The sequence below is a fragment of the Myiozetetes cayanensis genome, unplaced genomic scaffold (assembly GCF_022539395.1).
Source record: "Myiozetetes cayanensis isolate MyiCay16 unplaced genomic scaffold, myiCay2020 scf28, whole genome shotgun sequence".
Taxonomy (NCBI): domain Eukaryota; kingdom Metazoa; phylum Chordata; class Aves; order Passeriformes; family Tyrannidae; genus Myiozetetes; species Myiozetetes cayanensis.
Window position 1 is genome coordinate 3,864,967 of NW_026087499.1, and position 26,382 is coordinate 3,891,348.

Sequence of the window (26,382 nt, forward strand, 5' to 3'; positions counted from 1 at the left end):
CCAGCTCTCTCTTTAGACCTGCACCTTCTCACCCTGTGAGGTGCTGCCAAGGTGGGCATGGCTTGGCCCTGTCTCCCCCGAGGGAGAGGAGGGGCTCTGGGGGCACAGTGTGCAGGAATGAAAGGATCTGCAGCCCAGACAGAAATAGGCCATGCCAGCCACAGGGCAAACTGCTGCAGAGAGAAGTCTGGCTTGGCAGGGAGAGGAGGAGAGAGCCCAACTCTGCCTTTAGCTTGGGGTCAAGGAAAACACACCCTGGTAGAGGGGAGAAAGGGTCCCAGCTGTGAAAAAGGGGCGTGTGGGAGCTGGATGAAGCAGCTGGCATGGGTGGAGGGTAACAGCAGGAGTTACTGGTGTGGGAAGAGCCAGGGTGCAGGGGGGACCCCTGTGATGGGGCAGGGGCTGGGAGGGGCAGGAGAGGAGGGGCTGGAGGGCCTGTGCTGGGGGGAGAGGGGTGCTGGCTGGGGAGGGACAGCGTTGTCACTTCAGAGGGCCGGGTACGTGGAACAGATGGAGCTTTCATATTCCTATTGAAGAGTTTTAAGCCCAGCTGAGCAGCTCCGTTCAAGAGGGAGGTCCCAGTGCCAGCTTTCCAGGAGCTGCAAGCTCTCATTCGATTAATTATTAACGGCATTATTTGGGGCGGGGAGGGGGAGGAAAGGAGGGCCGACATGCTGCACAGTCCTCTGCTTTTTAACCACTGTGCTGCAAGCTCGGCTGCAGAGGCTCCAGTCTGCCCAGCAGCCCCAAACACCAGGGCAGCACGGCTCGCTGGGGTGAGGATGCTGCACATTGGAGCCTCTTCACACTTGAGCTGAGGTCCCTAAAATGGAGCCAAACCTTCACAGCAGAAGGCCACTGGGGCATTGGGAACACGCTTCCCAGGAGCGGTGCCCTGGCGCTGCCCAGCCACACGCCGGGAGGAGGCAGGGCAGGCAGCCAAACGCTCAGCCCCTTCCAGAAAACACTTCCCCTCCAGCAGGGAGACTCCTGCATTACCCCAGGCAGGGCCAGGGCAAAGGCAGAACATCCCAGGCATGGCCCACAACGTGTGAGAGTGGATTTAGTGTGTATTTTCCCCTCTTCAGTTTATCAATAAAACATTTTATTGCTTTTAGCCCAGGAAATGACCTTGGATTAGTGGATGCTGTCTCTTCTGGCTGACCTTGGGGAGTTCACAAAGGCTCTCTAACAACCTCCTCTGCCCTGCATGGATCCTGCCTGTGTGTGCCTGTGTGGAGCTGGGGAAAGCCCTCGGTGTGAGAGTGGGACCTGCCAGGCTCCAGCTCAGCACTGGGCAGGAGGAGAAGGAGAATCAAAGCCGTGGGAGGAGAAACGAAGCGAGCAGCCAGGGTGTCCTCACTGAAGCGCTGCCAGCTACACTCCCTGCTTTCCCACAGCCGTGAGGGCTCTCCCCACACACCCCATCCATAAACCGTGCAGGAAAAGCCAGGGACTCTGCCCTGGTCCCCATGGCAGTGCAGTCTGCCTGCATGCCACACTGCCTGACCTTCTCCTGCCACACAGGCATCCCCAGCCCCACAAGGGGCCACTTCTCTCCCTGTTTCCAGCTCCCAGAGCCTGGTTCAGCCTCAGCTCGCAGAGACCAGTGCCAGTTCACTTCAGCGAGCCTGTCCTGTCCTTCTCCCTGGTCACCTGCTCAGCTGCAGAGTTCAGCTGTAGTTTTGTGGTGACAGTGAGAGGCTGTGCACAGGAACCAGCGCTGGGCAGTGGGTGACAGACACCCTGAGACCTGGGGGTGGGCTCTGGAGATGCTGGTGCCTTGCACTGGGGCTGCTCCTGTTTCCCACACAGCCACTTGGCTACTCCAGTGCTGCTGACAAGGATTCTCCAGGAGAACAGCTCATGAACACAGGGAGCTCCCCTTTTCCCCAGACAGAAAATAGCCACATCACCTCTGAGCAGTGTGCATTCTCAGTGCAGGACTGCAATTCTGGAGGGAGGGAATAGGACACGAGAAACCAAGAGGAATTTTCCTCCTCAGGGGAACAGAAACTACAAGCAAAGAGGGTGAGTGCTGAGCTCTGAGCCAGAGCCAGGTCCCCTCACACTGCAGCAAACAGCCCACCCTGTCAGGCTGTCCCCTCACTGCCCTCCCAATCAACATGAGCCTCCATTCCCAGCCGTGTCCTCTCCCACTGTCCCCTGGAACTGGACACAGAGAGTCCCCATCCTCTCCTGCAAACATTCCAACCCTGCCAGTGCCACCCACAGAGGGAACCCCTCCCAGCATCGCATCCAGCAGGCAGGACCCCCTCCCCAGTGCCCGTCTGCTGCAGGCGCGTCCTCCTGAAGAGCGAGCCCTAAAGTGTTAACGGCGATTGGTGAAATGGCACAGCAGATTGCTACAATAAATAATTTACTGATATTTATAAATATTCAAATCAGCAGGCTTCAGAAATTGAAAGGGGGGGGACTGAGCTGACGGGGAGGAGGGGTGTTTAGGGAGGGGAGGGGGGGCTGACATTAATTCCCAGGCTCTCCAAATTCATTTGAGAACTGTTTCTCATTTCAAACAAATATTAAATCTTTTGGTGTCAAGCCTCCAAAATAAAATACCAAAGAGAAAGTCACCACCCTCTTGGTGGCTGATGTCTTGTCTGCCATGACTCTGGGTGCCCTGGGTGGCCCTGTCCCCTTGGACTGCCAGTCACTGGGGGAGCTGTGGCAGCCTGCACTGGCCAGGTGAGGCATGAGAGCAAAGCCCACCCAGACACACCTGTAGCACAGCCCATCACACCACCAACCACCATCTGAGACAGGAATTCCTATTGCTATCACCTACAAGACCTTGCCTTCGTCTTCCAGCAGATTTTCTAAATCCCACTGGGAAGAAAGGGCTTGAACAAATGAAGGTGGAGCCAGGACTTCTGACTCCACCGGGGAACACGGCCCTGTGGCAGAAACAGAGCAGGGAGGCAGGGCTCCTGACTTGCACTCCTTGCCTCTGCAAGGGAGTTTGGTTTTGGTGATTTAAGACAACGGTTAAGAGCCAAGAGTGCTGGCTTCCAGCCTAGTTTCCAATCATGGTGTAACCATCAGTCCCCCCAGCTTTCTGTGCCTTAGTTTCCCCATGCAGGTTGGGAGGGAATGAGGATGATCACCCACCAGTGGGCTTTACTCAGTGCTTTGGGACCTCCACATCAGCACTCTGTCACTGTGCTGGATTGTTAGAGAGTCTTTTTCACCTCTAAGCATCCTCCTGACCCCTTAGATGGCCGAGGGAGATGATCCCGTGTCCTCCCCTGGACCACCCCATTGGTAACGCGAGGCTCCAGCATGGGGTGAATTTCCCCTAGATGAGTAATGGCTTTTCTAATGCACGGGCAGGCTGTCAGCTTCCCTACTCCCAGTGTTTTATGGGTTTAACTGAACGGCTCTGAACTCCCTAGTAAGAAATAAAGTTATCCCTCAGCGTCCCTTCTAAACATTTCACTCAGTGCAAACGGTGTTTAAGAAAAATGAGGACATATTTCTTCTTAAGGATGCAGTATCCCCCTTCAGAGGCCTAATTTATGCCATATATCACTGGCCAGGGAGAGGAAGGCAGCGCAGACCTCACACTAGGAGTGAGCTGGCCCTCGCACAGCCACTCCTGCTGCAATGGTGCAATGGGCTGCAACTCCAAGTGCTCCCGAGTCCGCAGAGTCCCCGCTGGAGCGCGGGAGGCAGCGGAGCAGGACGGACCCCTGCGGACACTGCGCTGCCTCCCCGGTGCCGCATCCCCCGCAGGGACCTCCTCACTGCCCCTCCAGCCCCGCACGGGCCCTGCTCCAGCCTCCCCCGGCCCCTCTGCCTCGCAGGGGCTGCCTCTGCGACACTCCCTCCTCACCTGCCGCTGACCTGCTCTGCTGCCGCTCCACCAGCTCTTCACAGGCATTTGGCACAGCTGGTGGGGAAAGTGGTTCAACTGCGAGCAAGGACAGGACTAATCCTTCTTCACAGCTCTTTAGTAACGCACGTCTGAACCTTTTCCTAGGCAGATCTCAAAAATGATCCTAAATGTGCTTTGATCTTGTCAACCCCCGGCTTCCTCACTGGGAGAGCCGCTAAGAATCCACCGCACACCCCCAAGTGCCGAGCCACAGTTCCTCGTCTCTGCCCCTTCCCTTTGCCCTGCTCTGCACTCACGGGCCCTGAACCCCCAAAGGGCAAGAAACAAGCCCCTTTCTGCATACAGGTAACACAGGGAACTTGCAGAATTAACAAAAGGAGCAGAGTGTAAAGAAGAGGGGAAAAAAGCGGGAAATGGAGTCAGGAACTCTGGTTCTGCTCCCCGCTCTGCTACTGACCTGCTCCTTCTCCTTGGGCAAAGGACATCACACAGATTTCCCTTCTGCCCTTGACCTGCTGGGTCCCTTCAGTGGTCACCCACTGGGCACGGATTTCTCGCTCAGAGTGGGCTCAGTGTCTTTGCAGTTCTAGGTACTACTTCCATTCAAGTAACAGCAGAGGAAAAGCACTGACACAGGACAGATTGAAGCTCAAAAGTCCCTTGTGTCTTGCAGCCAACTTCCCAGCTCATCTGTCAATGCAGGATCTTTGATAAGGCTTTTCAACAGTTTTCTCCTCATGAAAACCTGCTCTTGGCGCTCCAGCCCAACACAGTGAGTGGGGTCTTGGGCTCTCTAGGCTGAGCAGCAGCTCCCTGTGAGCCTTCTGCCCTCAGAGCCTTTCTTTCAGATAACATAAAGCCAAGGGGATCAGCTTTTCTGATCCAGTTTCTCCTCCTTGCCTTATTTATTTATTATTAATTCTTTAGTCCAGTTAAAAGGTTTACTATCCAGAGGAGCATAAGTGGCCTCACTCAGCCTAAGTAACTCTATAAATCAAGCAGAACTGCTAACATCTACATCACAATCCTGCCATCAATCTCCCCACAGGTTGTGAAGAAAACCAAGGGGAAAGATGCAAAAGGGAGAGTGAAGAGTAATAGCTCATCACCCTCAGGTCCCTGCAGACCGGCTGTGGCCCTTGGAAAACTCCCTGTGAAGCCAGACGTGTTGTCAGGGTAACTAAAGGCAAACACGGTGCCTAACTTCTGCTCCCCTAGCACAGGCACAGCCCGGGGGCCGTGCCAGCAGGACCCGGGGGATGCACAGAAGGAGGGAAGGGGTGGTGGAAGCAGAAGGCTGGGAAAGCCTCTGGAGCAGGGCCTGCCAGCCCATGTGGGAGCCAGCTCCCAAGGAATGACAAAGAGGCCAAGACATGAGCCTCTTGGAACACTGCACAGACACCTCTGTGAACGCTGAAGGAGTCAGGGCTGCAGGGAATCAGGGAGGTGGGAGGGAAGAGGCAACCAGACTTAGCTGCAAATACCTGATGCTGGGGGAATAAAAAGGACCTGGGAGAGACAACAGGTCTCTTGAAGGACACAGATTCGGAAGGGAATTGCTCAAAGTTTCAACAGTCCCTCTTGGTGGCTCATCTTTAATGAGTGACTTTACAGAGAATCCAAACCCAACATGGCCCAAGTCAGGGGAGAGCAGCTCCCTGGTGTCAGGCCGGGCTCATCCCTAACAGAGGGCAGGGATCAAGTGAGCCACCTCTTAAAACAGGGTCCCTCCAACCCTGTTGGTAGTTGGTCTGCAGTTTAAGAGCAATTTGCAATCCCTTTCAGCACTATTAAGCTCAGACCCAACAAAGAATGTAGACTCCTAATTAATTGCAGTGGAAAGTCAGGAGCTAAATGGGAGTTGGGAGCCTGAATGCTTGTTGCATCACTGAGAAACGCAGGGCCAGAGAAAGTTCATTATTGTGGTCTTTCAAGGGCCTGCAAAGTAAATCAGTGCATGAGCCCGCAGTGTGAGCAAGAGCTGCAGACAGAGAGCAAACCAGAGCACCTCAGCCTTGTCCTTCCCAGAGCCCCCAGGCACTGCCTGAGCTGTGTGTGAGCAGGTACCTGCTCTGGGCTGGGGATCTTCTGAGAACCCAGAGAACAGGCACCCATCACACTCAGCACTGGGAGCTCAGGAGCTCTTGAATCCCCGGAGATGCCTGGGACCTGCACATACTGTGCAGTGTGATTTGGAGAAACCTTGTCCGCCCTGTCTGTGTGGAAAAGGCTCACGGTTGGACCAGGGGAGAGCGAGCTCTGGTGTGAGAGCAGTGGCTCATCCCTGAGTTGTTAACTCAGCACTCCTGTCAGAGCAGCACGGGAGAGCAACCCCACGGCTGGGCCATGCGGGCACTCACCCCACGCTTCCCAGCGCTCACACCTCACTAATTCCCCTCCTTGCCTTTTGCTGCTCTTCCTTCTGGTCATTAGGGCTCATCTTCTTATCTGCCCTGTCCTCGTGAGCCCGTCCATGCGCTCGTGCTACCGCTGCCTGCAAACACCCGTCAGTGGGAGCACACACGTGTACGGAAACGTGGCCGTGCAGGTGCACCAGCACACAGACACACAACTGTGCTCGTGAGACACTGTGCACACAGAGCACATGTAATGCACACAGCGCCTGTGTAGCTGTGACTGTACAGGTGTCACACCTGCACACGTATGTACAGACACACAGATGTACACGTATGTACAGACCCGCTCAGCGCTGCACACGCGGCCGTCACCCACACAGAGCCCACCAGCAGCCACACAGAGCCCACCAGCAGCCACACAGAGCCCACCAGCAGCCACTCGTGCAGCCACTGAGGCAGGCGCGGGTGCAACCATGGAGCACGGCGTGCACACTCGCACACACACACAGCACACCAGGAGCGGTCTGTTCTGCAGCCTCGAGTGAGAAGACAGCGGGCTCCCAGCTGGACCCTGCAGACAGACAGGGACAGACACACTCCCCATCCCACCAAAGAGCCCCTCTGTCCCCCCAGCCCAGCTGCAGCTCACACCTTAAGGCAAACAGAGCACCGGTGAGCGGCTCACTGGAGCTGGCGTCCCAGCGGAGTGTGTGTGCCGGGCAGGGGATCTCTCCCTCTCCCTCTCCCTCTCTCTCTCTCTCTTCCACTCGCATCTTTTCATGAACTCTATTTCTCTTTCCTTTCTGAAAACAACTGAGCTGTAAATACTGTTTAACCTTCTTCCCCCCTTCCCCCCTCCCCTCCGCACTATAAAAACACAAATATGCCATAACTCAGCTGGCTCAGCCGCCGCGCCTCCAACATGCCCTGCTCCAGGCCTCTCAGGAAGGTCATAACAAACGACTTTCCGATTCAGTGCTCCTGAAATAATTTTGTGTATTAAAACCTGAATCTGCACTTTCTGGACCGAAAGCCTCTCTTAATTATGGCAAGCGTCCTTGGGATGGACAGTGATCCTTCACTACAGCACCGCTAACCAACCGGAGAGGCAGCGGCTCCGGCTCCCCACCACCACCTCCTCCCGCTGCCCCCTCCCACCACCACCCAACCCACGGCCCCCCTTGCTCCCTCGCCCCCCCGCCTTCCCTTTGCCCAATCTGTTTTCAAAGTGTGTCTGTCCTTTATTAAATTGTTTTCTTTTCCACATTATCAGTTGCCATGGAGACCTCATCTCTCGGATTATTTGAATTTCATTATATCTATTGATTTGGGAGCATTTCATCTTTTTTATTGTTTTTCTGTCAATTTTCAAAACGAATAACCATCTAATTTGCGTCAGTGCTGATTATGTTTGTCCCTCAATAGAGGTCGGCAGCTGCGTCGGGGAAACAAATCAATGGGAAACCATCATAAACCTCCCCAGTACAATCTCCAGGATATGTGGGTGACATTCCACGCCTGCGAGAAACACTCATCATATCCAAACTTCTTTCTTTCTTTTCTTTTTTCTTCTCCCCTCTCTTTATTTTTTTTTTTTAATTTTTTTTTTTTTTTTACTTCCCCCTTGTAGCAAGCTCTGCCGGCCAGTGGCGGGTACCATTTAAAATCTTATTTATTTTTCACACACACACACATGTACAATTTTGGACGCATCACATTTTCAGACAGGGAGGGGACAGGGGTGAGAGGAGGGGGAAGGAATTTTTTTTTTTGTAAGAAAGAAGGGAAGAAAAGAATGACAAGGGAAAGAAAAAGAGGAAAAGTGGATCGGGATCGCAAATTGCTTACTATGTTTTTTTTTTAAATAATTTATGCAATTTTAAGCATTTATGTATAAATTTTTTAATAAGCCACCCTGGAGCAAAATAGCCATTAACATCCCAACGTCCTTCTGTCCAATGGGCTCGTGTGCAGGATCAATTTCCGAGAGTACTTTCCTTTTTTTTTATGACATGATAAAATGCTTTTAAAGCAACTTACACAAATATGGAAATTTTTTTCCCCTCCTCTTTTTTTTTTTTCTTTTTTTTTTTTTATAACAGCCTCCACTTATTCACCAGGGAGAGCGAGCGAGCGAGCGTGTGTGTGCTGGGGAGGGCAGTTGGCAGAAGGATAGACCCAGCCCTAACTGGAACGGACCTGCCTGTCCTTCTAACAAGGGCATAAACTTTCATTAGCGATGCACACAGTCAAAGGCAATTTAGGGAAACGCGCTGTACAGAAAAGGAAAACCTCAGCGTTTTTACTCGGTGGCTCCTTGGCTCCGTCCAGGGGGCTCTATCCTTGAGCTCTGCCTGTGCTCTCCAACCAAAGTGACCCCACCGGCCATGGGGGAGGCAGGAGGGGCCGGGGAAAGGGGCTGGGGGTGCTCTGGGGGACGCGGGTGCCCGGCAGTGCCCGCGGGCCCCGCAGCTGGGCGAGGGAAGCCAGTCAATATTAACGTCTCGCTGGAACCCACTGGTCCTGCAAGAGGCCCAGAGGTATCTCTTGCTCTGCCCACTGCAGAGCTTCCCCTCCATGGGGCTAGTCCTCCCAAAGGTCTGTATTTTGGGTTCCTGCACGCTGGCAAGGAGCTCGCAGCTGCTCGGTGCCCCTGTGGGGCATTAGTCACGAGCTGGCTCTGCCCAGACCAGACAGATGTGTCGCTGCTGCTCCTGTTTCCACAGGGTATATAGGCTAGTTATTTTTGCAGCTGGGACATGTTCAGCCTCACACAGGAACCTGGAAAATGCCATTCCTGAAGGGATGGCTCCTGCCACTGGCCCCGTGAGCAGGCACAGCTCTGTGGAGGACGGACACGAGCGCACGGGTACAGGGAGAGCAGCCCAGCATGAGGGGCTTGGTGGGGTCCGAAAGACATGACCACATGTTGGAAAAGAAAACTATTTCTCCAGCTAGGAATTCCCTTGGCCCTTTGGCTTTGGGGTTGAAGCTTATGCACCCAAGCCAGCTCTACATTACCCACACCCAAGCATGGAAATCCCTGTGCATGCTCCTATTATTTGCTCCAACATCAAGCCCTGACACTGCTTTTTCTAGAAGACCAGACTTCTTTACCTTTTTGTACGACACACATCCAGAGATAACAGAGACTTATGAATTTAATCCAACTGACAGCAGGTTTACCCATTACAGGTACCTTACACAGAGCCCTGCCCTCTCCCAGTCCCAGTGCAGACCCAGCCCAGCCCCACAGTGCTGACTGGCACAGGGCTGGGCACACACCTGCCCCATCTGCCACGCTTGTGGGTGTAGGAACTAAACCAGAGATAAAAAACCAATAAAAAATAAAATGAAATTCAAGGGGAAGCCAATGCTCAGCTGGAAAAACACAAAGTGCCGAGGACAGCAAACCCAATCAATAACAATCACAACCCCGGCGAGGAAAGCGTGAACCGTTTTGGCCTGCTCCCTGCATGCTCACCCACTTGGGAAAACACACTCCCAGAGGCCCAGGATTTCATTCCCTCCCTCTCCACCCTACATTCACTGTCACCAAGAAGCCTGGAGTGCAAGTCCCCAGGCTCTTGTTCTGGTCAGAAACTCAGCAAAGAGGGGAGAGGGTCCCTGCACAGAGGAACTGGATTCAGAGCTGGTGCCTGAGGAATGTTCTTTCTTCCAGCAAAGTGCTCTTTACACCCCACACCCTCCTAACCTCCCCTTTCCTCCAAAATTTTGCCCTCTGTGCCCCCATCCCTTCTCAGTTGCCAGCCTCAGCCTCACCCTTCTCTCTTCTTTCCTCAAGTTCCCAACACCATTCCACCTTCCTCCTCCTCCTCAAAGCTCTGGTGCCCCAGCCCACAACCCCAGACCCTCTTTACACCTCTCTCCCCTCATTCCCTGTGGGCCTGACAGCCAGGTGTGGCAGAAAAAGCTGGGCTGCCCAGGGGACCGGCACTGCCAGGGATGGGTGATCAACCTGGGGAGGGGGAACACAGAACCTGCCCAGGAAAACACGGGAGCTCTCCCTTCCCCTGGCCTTGGGTCACTCCCTGTGCAGACTGCACAGGTTTGGGGGATTTCACTGCAGCAGCAGAGGTCAGCAGGAGTTGAAGGTTTTCAGATCATATATATCACTCTATATGGTCTTGTCTATAGCGAGTGCTAAATATAGCCAAGCCAAACCTGGAGGTGACTTCAGTGCTGTGATGCAGGGACAGCAGCCACTGCACAGGCACCTCCACTACCTCAGAGCAATACAGATGTCAACAGTCCCAGTCCAAAGCCAAGGATGCCTGTAAACCCTCTGTTCTCCCACTGCCAAGAGCGTGAGCCAGGTTCTTTCCCCTTCCCTCCCTCAGGTCTCCATGGTTCCTTCTTTTCAGGACTCAAAATAAGGCATCATTTTCTTGCTTCAAGGTCCATTTTTCCATGGGATGTTGGACCCTCTTATCTATGACATACCAGCATCTGTTTCAGCACAGCTACTTAAAAACTTAACCAGTGGAAGAAGCTCTGGATAGAAGGGGAAAGTCTCTTGTGTGGGTCAGAATAATTAGACTGAGCTCAAATTGGCTTTAGGCATCTGCTGCTGCCTCTGAGCAAAATCAAGCCATGCTGCTTCCATCAGCATCTCTCTGCTGTTGGCCTCACCCTGCACAACTGAGGGGATCACACACTGCCTTGTATAGGGCATCTCTGGGAACAAGACCTGCCTCAACAGAAGCCATAAAGCCTCCTTATCCAGCTATCATTAAAGCCCAGAGAAAAAGAGGCCAGACAGAGAGATTGAGATGAGCCATTTCCCCAACAAACTTGCTTCCCTTTTCCATTCGCTCCTTTCTTTTTTTTCCCCCCTTTAACTGTCATTAAAATAACAAGTTTCTGTTACAGTCTAAACATTCCCACATTGTATAAAGGGTTATGTTACACCAGAGTCACTGCCGGGCCCAGTGTTTGCACAGAAACCTCACTGCAGGTCCCCCCTCCTGACGAAGTGACTTATTAAAGTTTAAACAGTAATTAACAGAACAATAAAAATAAAGGGATGTTTGGGGAGTCGTAGTGCACACAGGGTTTTTGGCAGTGCCAGCACTTTTCAGTGCCCTGTGTTGGCAGAAAAAACGGCTGCAAAACCAGGGGGAGAGATGGTGAGCAGGAAGGCAGCAAGGGGCCGTGGAGAGGCTGAGGTGTGATCCCAGCCCAGCATGAGGGTGTGGAGGGCAGCAGGATCCGAGGGAAGGGTTTGGGGACTGGGGGAAGGATGCTGAAGGGTCTCCTGGCAGGAGACTGAGTCAGATTTGGTGCTCTCTACCTGCCCTGTGCTCAGTGTGTTCCCCCGTTCTGCTGAGATGGCCTGGACAAGCCCCCAGAATCTGAGTTTGGGGAATTGTGTCTCTGAAACCAGAGCTGGGCTTTGGGGCAGTGGCTCCTTTACTTTCTAAGAGTGGTAGAGAGGAAAGAGCAACCACAGAGCAAACCCCTGAGAAAATCTTGCAAGAGGGAGACCTTCTAAAGAGACTCCAAGAGCAACTCCCTTGCCTGGGAGCCTTAAAACCCTACAGAAGACATCTTGTAGAGACCAATCCTGCCCTGTGCAGGTGTGAGCTGTAGATCCAGCAGGATGTTACTAGTTCTAGAGTCACTCCCTCCTGAAATGCAGCCAGAGCCAGGACCACAGGGTCAATCCCTAGAGCTTTGCCAGAGCCAGGACTTTCCCAACCTATGTGAAGTTGGCTAATCAGGGCTCCCTTTACAGGAGCAAACCTGCTTTTCCTCTGCTTTGTTCCCATCCCAGTTGCCTGCCTTGCCCAGGATGAGCTCTAGAGCATGTGGGTAGAGTTTAAGCTTGTGCTGTCAGCCCTCCCTGTTACCCAACATGCAGCAATGCAGAAAGATCTCATTTGAAGATATTTTTGGTGCCTATTGTAACTATTCTCCAATGTTTGCCTCAGTAGCTCACAGTGCTAGTTGGCTCTAGCCCTGATGTGTGACTCAGTACACACAGCATTGTGCAGTCCCATGTTTGCTAAATCTCTTCCAGTACAACTGCTCAGTTTGCAAATAAAAAGACAGCTCCGTGAGGGTGTATCTCCTGTGCAGAGGGAACTCAGAGAGTGCTGCCTTCAGCCTCTCCCACAAAGCCCTCTCCCAAGCCTAGGACTTTGCACCCTGGTCTGTCTGGGGAGCTGGGGCTGCCCCACTGCCAGGAGGAGACTGTCCAGCACCAGCTGCTCCCAGCCAGCCCACCTCCCTTCCCTGTGGGCTGCAGGAGATGGAAACCTCAGGAGATGTCCCCAGCAGTGCCAGGATCCCACCAGTACAGGTCACCCAAGTGAGGACACTGGGTGCCTCCTCACACCTCCTGTGGGTTAACCCCCATTTCAGGGTGGGCTTGGCAGTGCTGGGTAATGGTTGGATTTAACAACCTTAAAGGTCTTTTCCAGCCTAACTGATTCTATGATTCCATGAATTCAGCCCAGGCTTCCGAGGTGCAGGTTTAATAAGCCATGAGGAAGCCTGCACCAGCCATGACAGCCCTGCCAGGTGGAGGGCTGGCAACGTCAGGGTTCAGAATTAATGAAACCAAGACCCTGCCAACCTTGGTGATTTTACTGCATTCAGGTATAACTTTACAAACTTGCATGGAGCTTCAGGGAGGACATCAGATGGAAAAAAAGGGGGGAGAGGCTGAGCTGAAGACACACAGTGGCCCTTTTCTTTAACACCTTTGTTTAAGTGGGCCCCAGTAGCCGAGCTGCAAGTGTGACACACGGCTCTCCGTGCCCTCCCTCACTGCCTTGCCCCACTCAACACTCCTCTTCCCTGTTCAGGATGTCTTCACAAAAGCCTTCCCGAATCCTCATGAGGTCCCCAGGTCCCAAGGCCAGGGAGGTAAATGGGATGGCAGATATGTCATCACCCACTGCCTTGTTTGGCCAGCAACACTATGTCCTTTTATCCCCAAACCTTCTATTGCAACATTTTTATTTTCTTGGTGGCTTTTCTGCCTCCATGGGAAATTAAGTGGAACTGGCTGGTTCAGACTTGCCCTGGAGACAGTTTCTACAAAAAGCCCCTGAATCCACTGCAAGTCAGGCAGGGTAACCTCTGCCTGAAACCCCCAATCAGCTGAGCCCCTGGCTCTGGCTTTTTCTCCCCTTTCCTGCCCCGGGCCAGCTGGATGCACAGGGACAGCAGCCAGGATTCAGCACTGGAGCACGATGCTGTGTGAGAGCTCACAGACTGAGCGGCCTCCCCAGGAAAGGCTGGTACAGGTGTCTGTCTGCCTGACTCCCTTCTGAGGTCTCCCTGCACATTCCCAAGGCTTCTCTGAGCTGATGTGAGCTGAGCTGCCAGTTTGCTTCCTGAAGGATTCCCCTGCCCCACAGACTGAGGATGGGCAGCTCATCTGCAGTCCTGAGCACAAGCAAGCAAAATCAACATGTCCAGTATCTCACACAGCCAGCCCAGTGCCTCAGCTCTCCCCTTCCCGACCCGCTCGATCCCTCTCTGGTGCTCCTACACTCATGTCACTGCTCAGCTCAGAGGAATGATTTTAGAGATGACACATCAGTGACAGGAGAAGGGAGCTTATGCCTTTCCACTGCCACTCACAACAAGCTGAGACAAAAAGACATGCCACCCAAACCTGAACTTTTCATCCCGTTCACCCAACTACGGGCTGTTCCCCAGCTCCTGGCTGTGCTGGAGTCAGGGTCTCCAGACTCATTTGCAGCGAGAGTGGCAGTGCTGGAGAGGGGAGAGGTGTTGAACAGGTACAAGCAGGTGCAAATAGAACAACAGAAGGTGCCCCCAGGTCAGCACTCACGTGCATTTTCCTCGGCCATGTCTGAGGAGACTTGGAGTCAGAACAGAGCACAGCTTTGCATGGGGGTCTCACACATGTTCACAATGCAGAAAGACTGTCCTGTGCACTTCCTTTTCCAACACGTCGTTCAGGATGTCTCTACAGCAATGCCAGTAACTGCCTGTAGGGAATGTTATGTTAGAAAATTATCTAATGCACTGTTAATCATCTGGTCTTGCAATCTACAGAAGGAAATCGGAGCAGCCAGCACAGTATGAACCTTCTTCCAGACACCACTGACTTCAGATACCATTATCAGTGGTAGCCTGGTCCACGTCCCAGAACTCAAACTCTCTTGGTTAACAGGCCATGAAATTATTTAGACTATTCTTGATGTTACATTCTGTTGTATTTGTAATTAACACAGAAGATCAGCAGTGCCACATCCTGTATCTTGCTGAATACAGGGGGGACAGTGCTAAGAAGCACTCAGTCTTCACCTAACTCTGCTCTGTTAGGTATAGGGCAAGCCAACTCTTCAGAGCTGACCTGTCCCAGAAGGAAAGGGTTTGATATTGCCAGAGTTTAACCCACAAATCTTTGAAATAGGATATGGGAACCAGCACTCTAAAATTGGGTCTTACCTCTTTTTTTTTTTTTTTTTTCCCCAGAAAAGACTTTTAAACCAAAGAAAACAATCTGCCAGCACACTCAGTGTTCGGCGCCATCTTCAATCAGGGGAGCCTAATTATACCCATTATACTGATGAGGAAGCACTGGTACAAAGCTGTGCACTCACAGGGCTACAGATACAAAGCAAATCAGTGGCAAGGCTGGAATTAAACCCGGGAATCACGGTGATGAGCTCATCACCCACCTCGGTACAGCCCCATGGCTGGCCATGGCTGGTCCCACCCATGTCCTGCAGGTTGCAGAGCTGGTGAGGAGCCCTCCACACATCTGTTTAACAGGGTAGAAGTCTCAGTCCCGGTTCTGAGGTGGTTTGGGGTGCTCTGGGACACTCAGGGAGTGGTCACATCATCAGGCCCACAAAGACCAGTCACTGTGTCGAGACAGACCGGTGAGCTACAGACACCCAACAGCCAGAGCATCGGGTCTGAGCCACCATGAGACCCCCCATGACCACACAGACCAGGCAGAGATGAATCATCTGCTCCCTGAAGCAGCTGAATCAACTTCCCTGCATGTGGATCCTCGCGGCAGGTCCAGCCTGACCCGTCTACGTATTAATGATCCCCCGGGATGTAAAACCCAGAGATTTTCCTTGGCACCAGGGGCCAGCACTTGCTCTGCACTCTCCCTGCCAGGTGCTGGGTGCTCTGGTCTAAGAAAGGCTGCAGAATCCCTCGGGACTGAGAGTCATTACATAAACAATACAACAGGATCACGGGCTGTAATTGTAAAAGCGCCGGAGGTCTTGGCACCGGAGTCTGCCTCAGCAAAGGCCTCTAAATGGAGACCCAAACAAAACAAACAAAAGCCCCAACTCTGTCAGCGCTTAATGAACAATAATAAATAATAAATAATAACCCTAAGAGCCAACCTAACAGACAGATGTGAGGCACTACTCTGAGGAAACACCGTCCTACGTCAGCTACCCTCAGTCCCCAACTTCCAGCTCCAGGTTGCTGGGTTCTTGAAGGATCTGATCCAGAGGGAAACCTGGGATCTCTGTGAGGAGCATGCACTCCCCCTCCATCAGCAGGATGTGTAGGAGCTGCAGCCTTTGTATGTCCCTGGATTGGGACCTCCACCTGCTAAGTGAGCCTCACAGACACCAACTCATGCCCAGCTCGTTCTTACTGCAGGATCTCCCTTTAAGAGCTAAAGGCAAAAAGAAGCAGATGGAGCTGAGCAAGGGAATCCAGATAGGTGTGAGTCCGGAGAAGCCTCTCCCCAGCATCATTACAGTCTGGACTCAGAGTCCCCCACCTGTTCTGTGCAAGCTGAGCTCCCGGCAGGACACCGGCAGAGCTGCTTGGCAGAGACATGGGCTGAAACAAAGGGCCTAATTTAAGTATTTTTATAACTCGGTGCTTGTGACAGTGGGTTTAGCAGTTGCCAGCCATCTGGAATAAAGAATTACAGCCACCTCCCCTAATCCTATATTGCCTAAACCCTAAAGCTGGTTATGGTGCAAGGATGAGGCAGCAGGTTGGGAGGAGGCAGTGATGGGAAGGTGGGGGTGGAGAAGCGACCGCAGGAAAATAGTCAAACTTATTTCTTTTTTCCTGCGAGGTGCTGGGTGGTCCCAGATGTGCCAGAAGTATTTTTGCTAGGAATCAAGAGAAGACGGAATGAGCAGAAACAAGAGAGAAGGGAGACAAGGAGTCCTCCATGACCACACAGTCGCATGCACCACACACACACACGCTCTCACACACGCACACAGAGGCTTACTGGTCCGCGCAGGGCTGTCAGGTAAATTAGATCTGAAAGCTGACAATTTCTGACCATATTTCCTTGATTATTTCAAACAAATGCACACCAGCCGCTGTAAGGAGATTAAAGTGACATAAACGTCCCGAGTGGGAGGAGGGAGGGCAGAGAATTCAGGTCACCCCCATCCGTCCCCCATTTGACAGCCGCTATATCGCTATCCAATCCAATAAAAAAATCCCCCCCTTTTGCTTTAATTAATTTTACAGCTAGCTTGCTTAATTACTTTCAATCAAAATCCTCCTGCCATCGCAAAATTAGAGATGGTTGAGCTCCATTAGCCTAAATTCTTCATTTCCATATAGAAAGAGGCTCCCTCGGCAAAGCCAACAGGGCTCCCTCCTATCCAAGCTGCCATCGGACAGATGCCTGTCCCTCTGTCTGTCTCCAGTTGCTCAGGAGAAGGAAGGCAGGGAGGAGACAGTCTTGTTCCCACCAACACCTTTCACAGAGCATCTCCTTGGGAGCCCTGGACACAGGAGGCCTCTCTGCTCACAAGAGGTGAGCTCAGCCTGCCCTCCCAGCCTTCCCACAGCCGTGCTGGAACGAGCTCTTCCACGGCTGCACGAGGGAGCTGGGTGGCCCAGCCTCACTGCTGCACCTCCAGCACTGGGACAGGACCTGGAGGGGACACTGCTCCTGCTAAGGTTGGTCTGAGCACCGCCACTGCCATCCCACACGGGCACCACTGACTCGAGGTGGTCCCTGTGGACACACGGAAAGGACATCAAGGGGACACAGGGGCAGATCACCTTACACCCACCTGCTGAGGGTTTGGTACCTTCCTTGGGAGCATCTGGCACCAGCTGCTGGCAGAGACATGGCACTGTGGGCCACAGAGCCACGACATTCCCGCAGCTCCCATGGGCAGCGTTATCATCACCTCTCTCCTGCGAACACAAATCCTGAACTGTCCCATTTTGGGCTGCTCTGAGAGCAGTCCCAACTGGTCTCATGCCCATGAAATCTCCTCTGAAGCACAGGGAGTGGCAGCATTAAGCCACACAGCACTGTAGAGGAGAAGAACGACGAGTGGGTGGAGAGGATGGACACAGGAGGAAACCCTGGAAGGAACTGGGTACGCTGGGAGCAGGGAAGGAGAACTAGCTCCTCTCAAAGGACAGTGGGAACTGGAAAGAATTACCCAAACCATTCCATGCTCTCCTCCCATTTTCTCCCATTTCCTATGGTGCTCTCCTTTCCCACCTCCCCACACTAACTGCAGAGCAATGGTCCTAAGGGGATTTTACCTGTGCTCAGCACTCTGTGTGGGTACTGAGCCCTGGGAACCAGCCAGTGGAGCTCCCTCCTCCCACCACCTGCCCAGGCCACACACCCCCCCCTGACCTGGAGCTGCAGGAAGGTCACACCAGCACCCCAGGCTCCACACCTTCCCACCCTGCAGAAAGCTCCAGGGGATTCCTAAGCACAAGAAGCCCAACTCCCCCCGCTTCCCCCAGCTCCAGGGAGGGTAGGTCAAACCCTTGCTTCTTTAGAACAAAATGAAGAAGAGACAAACACAGACCTATTTTGTTTATAAGCTTAAAACTGAATCCAATGGCGCATCTACCTGGGGATTTTAGATTAAATGGTTTAAGAAACTCAAATAGGCTTTTTAATCCGGTCAAATAAAAAGAGCCCCAAAGAAGCAAAGAATTCACCCTGCCGAGCCTCCTGCCCGTGCAGACAGACAGGAAGAATGGTTTTCTCGCTCTCTGCCACTCCTCCCCACCCTGGCATGGGACAGAATGTATTTGCCAGAATCTGGAAGCTCGGGATACACCCTGTTCAGGACGCGTGCAGGCTTCACTTTCCCATGGATGACCCGCTCCTATCTCACTGTAAAACACCTTTTTCACCCTCTCTGTGTTCTCCTGGGCTGTTCAGCTGGGCCCTTCCCCCTGACACCTGGCAGGCCGTGCACACGCAGTGCCAGCCCTGGTTACATCACCAGCGCCAGCCAAAAGCCAGCCAAGAGACGGCACCGAAACCCCTAATCCCCATTCCACACACACATTTAGGCTCTGTCTTTCATACAAACTACAACCCTGAGTGCTTCACAAGAGGAGACAAGGGGCTCATGAGACACAGGGGGGGACCACAGGGTCTGCCAAGGGACAGGGCAGACGGACAGTCAGCCCAGGGCTGATGGGTGGAGACCAACCCCACACGGAATCGGGGAGTGTGATCCACGCCAGGAGCTGAACCCTGACAAAACACAGGAAGCAAAGGGGCTCTCTTCTCTGCTGGATGACCACCTCCCCAGCCTCCTACCTCCCCTCAGTATCACATCTCACCAACCTCCCAGCAGACACTGTCCCCTCTCCCCCACCGCTGCCCCACTCCGGAAATGCTCAGAACCAGCCTTGCCCTGCACATGCTCTGCAATAAAATTCCCGACTTGTGTCTCGCCTGCTCCAATGCTCAGAGCAGCTGGGACAATAGAACAGAGAGGCCCTAAATCCACCAGACTCACCCTAAATAGCAATGGTCCATAATTTTGCCTGACATTCAGGAGCTTGTTATTCTTTCCCCTCGTCGCCTGGCTGGAGCTGTTCAGACCCATCAGTGTTATTCTATGCATTAAACGGGAAAAAAAACAACTCAACAACAACCCAGAGAGTTTCCAAGCCTGCCTGCCCAGTGAGGGCTGAAGGGGCAGCATCCAGAGCTGAGCTGGTGGTGGGAGGACAGGAGGAATCAATGCCTCAAACCCAGACCCATCCTCTCTGCAGGGGAATAGCATGAGTGGGTCCCGGTGACACCCTCAGCAGAAACACACTCCCTTTTCTCTGCTTCCACCCCTAAGAAGGGAGCTGCCATGTCTCCCAGCCCTTCCAGCCTCCCACCCTGAGCCCAGGATGGTTGTTGCCCACTCCTCCCCAGCTAGTGGTGGGGAGCTTTAACAACAACACTTTGGGGTTGGGGTTTTTCTGGTTTTTTTCCAGGCTGGCTCCAGCTGATTAAGGACCTGCAACAGGATGTAGGGATTACAGCAAAACCTGGCTCCAGATCAGCTGGGGCACAGAGCCAAACGAGAGAGCGAGGGTTGCCCCCAGCCTGGCTGCCAAGCCGGCACTCGTCCTGTTGGGAGGCCGGGAGGGCCGGAGCTCTCCGCTGGAACAAGGCCCCTGCCCTCGCTGGCTCTGCTGGGGAATGGCCTGCAGCCCACACTGACAAACGTGCCCACAGGCAGGGCAGGGCTGTGAGGACGAGGGATCTGAGGCTCGCAGGGCCTGCTGGAGAGAAGAAAATCCCTCTGGCCTCACTGCTCGTGTCCTCGCCTCAGAGGTGTGAGGGGGCAGGTGCATCCCTACCTCCCGACTTGAGCAGCAGGAACAGCCTGAGCTGGAGGTGCCCCGTGATTCCCTGATCCCTCTGCCAGGGTCTGCACCACGTGGAGCTTCTAACGGGTATCCTGGAATAACACACGGCAAAATACTCTGTGCTGAGTTTTTAATCCAGGAAGAAGTGATCAGGGAAGGCAATAATCTCAGTTGGCACACGGAGCGCAGCAGGATCTTGCTTCTGGGGAGGCATCAAGAGCAGAATTAGCTTCAAGGAGACTCTGGGGCTTTTTTTTTCTTCTGCTAACACTGATCCCTGCCTGGACCAGCAGCAGCAGCAGCAGCTCCCAGCATCTTTCTAAAGTGCCTGTCACTGCAATATCCAACTGCTGATGTCCCCTAGGGGACATCCCCCCATGCTTGGGTTTTCCACGTCCCTCTTGGACTGGAGCAAGAGGGACAGCAGCAGTGGGAGCAGCCCTCCTGCTCTGACCTGAAGCTGTTAGCCTCAAGTCGTGTTTTAATCAGGTCTGGCAGAGCTGCTGCCTCTGTTCCCCAGCCTGCCACCTCAGAGGGATAATTTGCCAGCGCTTTCTCAGAGAGCTCTCTGGAAGCGCTTTGCAGAGCCCAAGTTTGCCTCCCCTTCCTGGCCAAACCCTGCGAGCTTCGTGCTGGCACGTCTCCCTCTCCCAGTGACCCCCAGGCTCTGTCTGTGTAAAGGGGATCACGAAGATGCCAGGACTTGGTCCTGTCTTCCAAGCGCTGCCTGGCAAGACCTGGCAGTGAGAGGGGAAAGCTGCTTGGAGCAGCAGGAGGGGGTGGAAATCTGTCTGGCAGCAGCAGCGCAGAGACTTCTTAGTGCTGCCCACCAGACTCATCGTAGCAGAGAAACTCTGGAGTCAGCTCCTGCCGGCCTGGGGCTGCGGGGGGAGCAGGAGTTGATATTGCAGGCAGAGGCCACTGGGATACCACTGAAAGCTGCTAAATATGACCAGGTTAGCACTTTAGTCTTTAATGGCAGGTCACCATTAATAAACCCAGGGCCCCAGGGTGCAGTACAGAGCCTCCCTCCCCCCTCCCCGAAACACTCATTTCATTAACTTCTCTGTGCGCGGCGCTCGGCACCTGCCGGAGGTTCTGCAGCCAGGAGGGCTGGCAAGGGTTAAGGACATGGTATGGCAGAGCCAACTGCTCTCCTGACACGATGGAGAGGGGGAAGCCTGCACAGCTCCCTCTGCTCCCCACTGCTCCCCTCTGCCTCTGGTTCCCCCGGTTCACACCACAGACCAGCCCACAGCTTTTGGTCCCACACAGACAGGCACCCTGGGAAGGCTCCTGAGTGGGAAGCACTGTCCCAAGCCCATGGCCAAGGGGCTGAGTCCAGGTGAAGGACAGGCAGAAACGTGGCCCAAACTCCAGCTCCGGCACTCAGCCCCTCTCTGGCCTTCAGGAAGTCACTTCCCATCACTGTGCCTTGCTTTCCCGTCTGAGGAAAGATGACAATGGCACCGATGGCCACAGCAGGGAAGGGCAGAGGAGAGTTACTCTGAATCCAGCCAGGGAAGAAACACTTGTTAAATAAAGAAACTGTGTAAACAATGAAGGCCAAATCCTGCTCTCGGGGAGCCTGGAATGAACCACAGGATTGCCCCAGCATAGGAAAGTGTGAACTTGGCCACTGCAGAAGGTTAGTGGCAGAGAGGGGCTGGTGGAGCCAGCACAGCACGTGCCCCATGCTCTGTGCAGCCTCACACACGGTCCCACAGAGGTCTCTGATCCCGTGGCTGCACACGGAGGGCAGGGAAGGACAAGGTGAGAGGCAAGCGGAAGGACAGGGCTTTGCTCCACCTGCTCTCACTGTGACGCTGGTCGTTCCCCAGAGGGATGGTGGGACGGGAGGAGGGACAAATAGCTGTGCCAGCTGCCAAAAATCCCATCCCAAGTCTCTATCGATCTGCCCTACTTGGCAACTGAAGCTGCAGCCACCGTCTGTGGTGCTTGATCAATAAGACCTGGGTGGACAGGGAGGGAGAGGCCCTTTTATGGGAAGGCGGGTCTTTACAGGGAAGTATTTTGATTTTAGAACGAACGCAGAGTCAAGGAAGAGGAAATAGTGGGACTGAAGCTGCAGTTTAGTTTGGACTCATTTCAAATACCTGCTGAGCCCTTTACACTGGGGCCCTGGTGACCTCCTGCCCACGGGAGCTGCCCCAGCCTCAGTCCTCGCTGTCCACCCACAGAGCCTCTTGCCTGTCCTGGATGCTCTCAGAATCAACAGCACAGAGCCTGTGTGTGCTAATTCTCCAGGAGCTCCCTACAGATCCTCCCCAGGGACCTGGGGAGAGGCAGAGACTCCCACAGCTGCGTGAGAAGGAATTGCTGTGCCACTCAAAGGGCCTCTGGAGGTGCCCCAAGTCCCCAGGTGGCACTTTGCAGTGTGACTGTCCCTGGGGGCAGCCGAGGTGGGGAAGGTTCTGGCCTTGGTGGCGGCAGCCAGGCTGAGTCAGCAGAGGAGCCAGGCTCTGATGGGCCTGCCCACGCCGTTCCCATCCTGCTCCGTGGAGAGCATCACTCACTGCCACCCAGCCTCTCCAGGGAAGGGATCACAGCCTGGTGAGACACAGTGAGCCACACGAGCCATGGAACCGGGGGCCAATAACTACCACCAACCCCTTCTCCTGTCTGTGCCTCCAGACCCTTTTCTTATCTTCAGGTCACCTAGCAGGGCCATCACTGGTGAGCCCTGGAGCCCAGGTGACCTGCTGGAGGAGAGGGAGCCCTGTGTTTGACTGCTCTGGCCACCCCAGCATATTGCTAATTTTGTGCCCATTAACCCCACCAGGAGAAGGCAGCAGAGGAGGAAAGGTTTTTTTCTAATAGAGGGGCTTAGTAGGGCCAACTCCAGTGGCAGGAGTGGCCCATTCCCATATCCAAGAGCCAGCAGCAGCTCATTGGCTCCAATCAGAGCTGGCTGCAAGGGGGACGGTGCATTGAGTGTCACCTCCAAATGCCCTTTGGATAGATATGGAGAGAGAGAGGGAATCTGCAGTTGTTCCAACGTTTCTTGCTCAGCAGAACAACTGTTGCAGTCCTTTTAGTACAAACCCAGCAACTGTTCCCAAAAGCTCAGCCTCCTCAGCTCCTGTCCTTAAAAAAAACCCACCAACCGATCTCCAAAACGCTGGCTTCTGAGTCAGGGCAAAAATGTTATTAACAAAAACATCACTCAGGGGTGGGACACCTGCTCCCTGACAAGCAACTGGCCTGGCTGCCCATGGTTAGCGAATTACATCAGGCCCCAAAAAGAGCAGGGAAAGGGAGGGAGAAGGGGAGAGAGTGGAAAAGAACAGACAGAGGGAGGATGACAGCAGAAGGGAGTAACAAAGACAAAGAAGAGCAGGAGAGGGGAAGCACAGAGAGAAAAGAGCAAGTGCGAGCGTATGTGAGAGACGGAGCAGGAGAGAGCGGGAGCGTGGGGGGAGCAGGGAAGTGTGCGGGAAGTGCGGTGTGTGTGCAACACAGTGTGGGAGTGCGTCTGTGTGAGACTCTGTGCATATGGCAGGGACCGCAGCGAGGAGGAGGAAGAGAAGAGTAAGGAAGGGGGAATGACGCCACGAGAAGCAAAAAAAAATTCTTGGAAAAGTGTAACAAGAAAATAGGGAGGAAGAGAGAAACAAAAGCAAAAGTGAAGGCCATCGAACAAATGAGTCTGGTGAAGTAAGAGAGCAGAGATAACAGCAGGGAGGGAGGGATGGGAAGAGGAGGTGGGGGGCACTTGGGATGGGGCAGAGCCAGGGTAAGGGTGAGGAGGAGAGAGGAAAGGGGGAAGGGGACAGAGGAAAAAAAAGAATAAAAGAAATAAACAGGGAGGAGGGAGAGAAAGATGTCTATTAAAAACCTCAGTGCATAACACAAAATGTCAGGGTTTATAGCTTCATTCTTGGCATTGCTGGTACTGAGAACCCCACACAGAAATGTCACTGCTTGTCATGTTTAATCACCTGCTATTTGTTAACACCTTCGCTGCGAGGAGTCTGCCCCTCACCCCTTGCAGGCTTTCCTTTTGGAGAATAAACTGCAAAAACATGTCCCAGCCCTGCAGTTCTCCTTGGACAGCCTCGGCTGCACCCCGGGCCGAGCCGGGGAGGCCGGGCAGGGCTGGCACACAGGGAATGCTGTTGGACTTCCCGCTGGGACTCAGCACGGGACAGGGCTCCTGTGGGAGCAGGGGAACAGGCACGGCATCGGGACACGGGATGCTCCGGGGAGAGCAGGATGATTCTGGAGCAGCGGGGAGCAGGTGAGTGAGGTGGGTTTGGGAGGCTGTGACTGCAGGGCAGAGAAGGAGACAGCAGAGAGGGGGAAGGCTCAGCTCACAAAATCAAGGTGCACACAGTGGGGAGGGCGAGGGCAGGGAGGAGCAGGGTATGGGCCCTTCTCCTGCTGCATCCACCCTCCCTGTGTTCCCATCCCACTCGTGTCCTGTGCCGAGCACATATAAATAAAATCCCCGAAATCCATCCAAGTCTGGAATTCTCCAATCTGTTTGCTTGAGCAGCAACTGTCACATAAAAGCAAACATCCAAAGCTATTAAATGTACAGTTACAGTTCCTTGCCCTGGCATCTGCACTGGTGACTTTGCTCTAGTTCCTCCCAAAGCCTTGGACTGATGGCTTTTATTTATGCTGGTTTTCCCCTGTGTCAGGCACTCGTGCCCCCACTGCCTGCACTTCCCACCCAGCCACATACTGTCTGTCTGACATCACATTGCACTGCTACAGGAATTATTTTGAGGTCATCACTAGAGAAGACTTTTCCCTACTATTTCACACACTCCAACTGGAAAGAAACCAAAAAATACTCTCCTCCATACAGTAATTAGGGATCTCCCATACAATGGAAACCTAATTCTGTAATTGTCAGGCTCATGGAACAAAATCATCCCCCCACCTGAATGAGCTAAAATATAAAAATGCGTATGTGAAGATCATTAGTGCAGCTATTCAGTTTTAACCAAAGGATGGTGACCAGCCCTGTTTCAACACAAATGAGGGCTCATCTTCGACACAGTCCTTGCCCCACACTCTGAACTGCTTATATCAGTGCGCAGGGTTTGGGAAGTGCTGATGGTAGTGAAGTCAGACTTCCCCTCCCGAAAGTGAAAAGAATCTGGGGAGCTGAAGAAATGGCAGCACCATGAGCTGTAAGGGGAGCCTAAATGCATCCAAACTTCATGCAGGTAGCAGAAGCCACCAGCTGCCTGGAGAGCAGCACAAGGATTTCTGCTCCAGCCCCCCGACTGCTGGGTGCCTTCTCCCTGTGTGCCCAGACCCCTCCTGCTGCTCCTGGGAAGCAGCTGCAGGACCAAGGCGCTTCCCGGCACTGGTGTCACCAGACACTAAGGACACACCAGAGAAACACCCCATACAGAAATAATACAGAAATGCAGAAACTCAGTGCTCATCTCTCTCCAGTCCCTACAAGACAATTTTAAGACCCAGTTCAGATCCTTCGGACTAGATATGGGACTGAAATAAAAACCTTCAAGCCCAAACCAGGCAGTTCTGAAATCCCAAACTCCAGAGCATGCTTGGACCTCACAGCTTGGTCTCTGGCAGTGACAGCAGTGTGTTTCTACTCAAATTTCCTTGCAAGAGTGTTTTCTTGGGTTTTTTTCTGATTGAGATCCTCACTAGTTTCCGAAAAACAAATACCTTCATCCCAATCTCACACACCTGAGGGACTCCAAGGGTCGTGGGAAAACCTGCACTGCTGCTCCTGTCCACTCCTGCACTCAGGACAGGGGTTTTGGTTCCATCCAGCACCTTCCCCAGACACCCACGCCCCCCCCCCCAAACTCCACAAATACATTCAGGCCCAGTTTCTGAGCCTGGGCTGTGACACACAACCCCAGCTGGCGATTGCTGCCTCCTGTGTGGGGAGGGCAGGCAGAGGCTCAGCCTGGGACCTGGGGACAGTGGGTTCTGCCCCTGCCCCGAAGGGCCAGCACGAGGCCCAGGAGCCACCCCAAGTCCTATTCTGGGAACGGGAACAGTACACAGAAAGGCCTCCCGCTGGCCTCTCGCCAAGGATAAAATTCACCCTTCTGAACACAGGCCAAGATGATCTAAAGTGACTACTGACTTTTGTTGCCCAACTTGAGTCACCTTAAATGGGCCTATTTTTCAAGTGTCAGTGCTCAGCACGGCTGAGAATCAGGCCCTCTAAGATGTCTAATTCTACATGTCCAGTCACTGCTGTAACAAGAAAGACCATTATTCCTCTCCTGTGTGACTTCTTCCAGTCTGGCCAGGCCTTTTATCTTTTCTCCTCTCCCCTCCCTTCTCCCTGTTCTTTTCTTTTTCAGCTTTTTATGAATTTCTCTCAGCTTTCCTCCCTCTCCCCCCCTCAAGGTCATGCGGCTCATTTCCACGTTGAACATTTACTCAGCAAGCCAGGTCCTTTCACAGGCGCTCACCACAAATATGCTTTCTGATAAAGTACGGAGAAAAGAAACTGTGAAACCCAAAACAATGTCAGAAATGAATACAAAAAAATCCCACCAGGGCAAAGCAGGGCAGACTGTTTCACCAGAGAGAGCAAGGAGGTAA

General features: G+C 53.4%; 1 protein-coding gene across 2 annotated transcripts in view; it reads right to left on the minus strand.

Annotated features, from left to right (window-relative positions):
• The window catches only part of CASZ1 (castor zinc finger 1), a 156,323-nt gene that overhangs the window by 46,669 nt on the left and 83,272 nt on the right, over window positions 1-26,382 (minus strand). The window contains exon 3 of one of the 2 annotated variants that reach the window (XM_050322652.1): window positions 14,045-14,204. The exons of the other annotated variant lie outside the window; for it this stretch is intronic. Within the exon in view, the coding sequence (XP_050178609.1) occupies window positions 14,045-14,063 (19 nt within the window). The 5' untranslated portion in view covers window positions 14,064-14,204. The remainder of the gene's footprint in view (window positions 1-14,044; window positions 14,205-26,382) is intronic. 2 annotated transcript variants of the gene reach the window in all.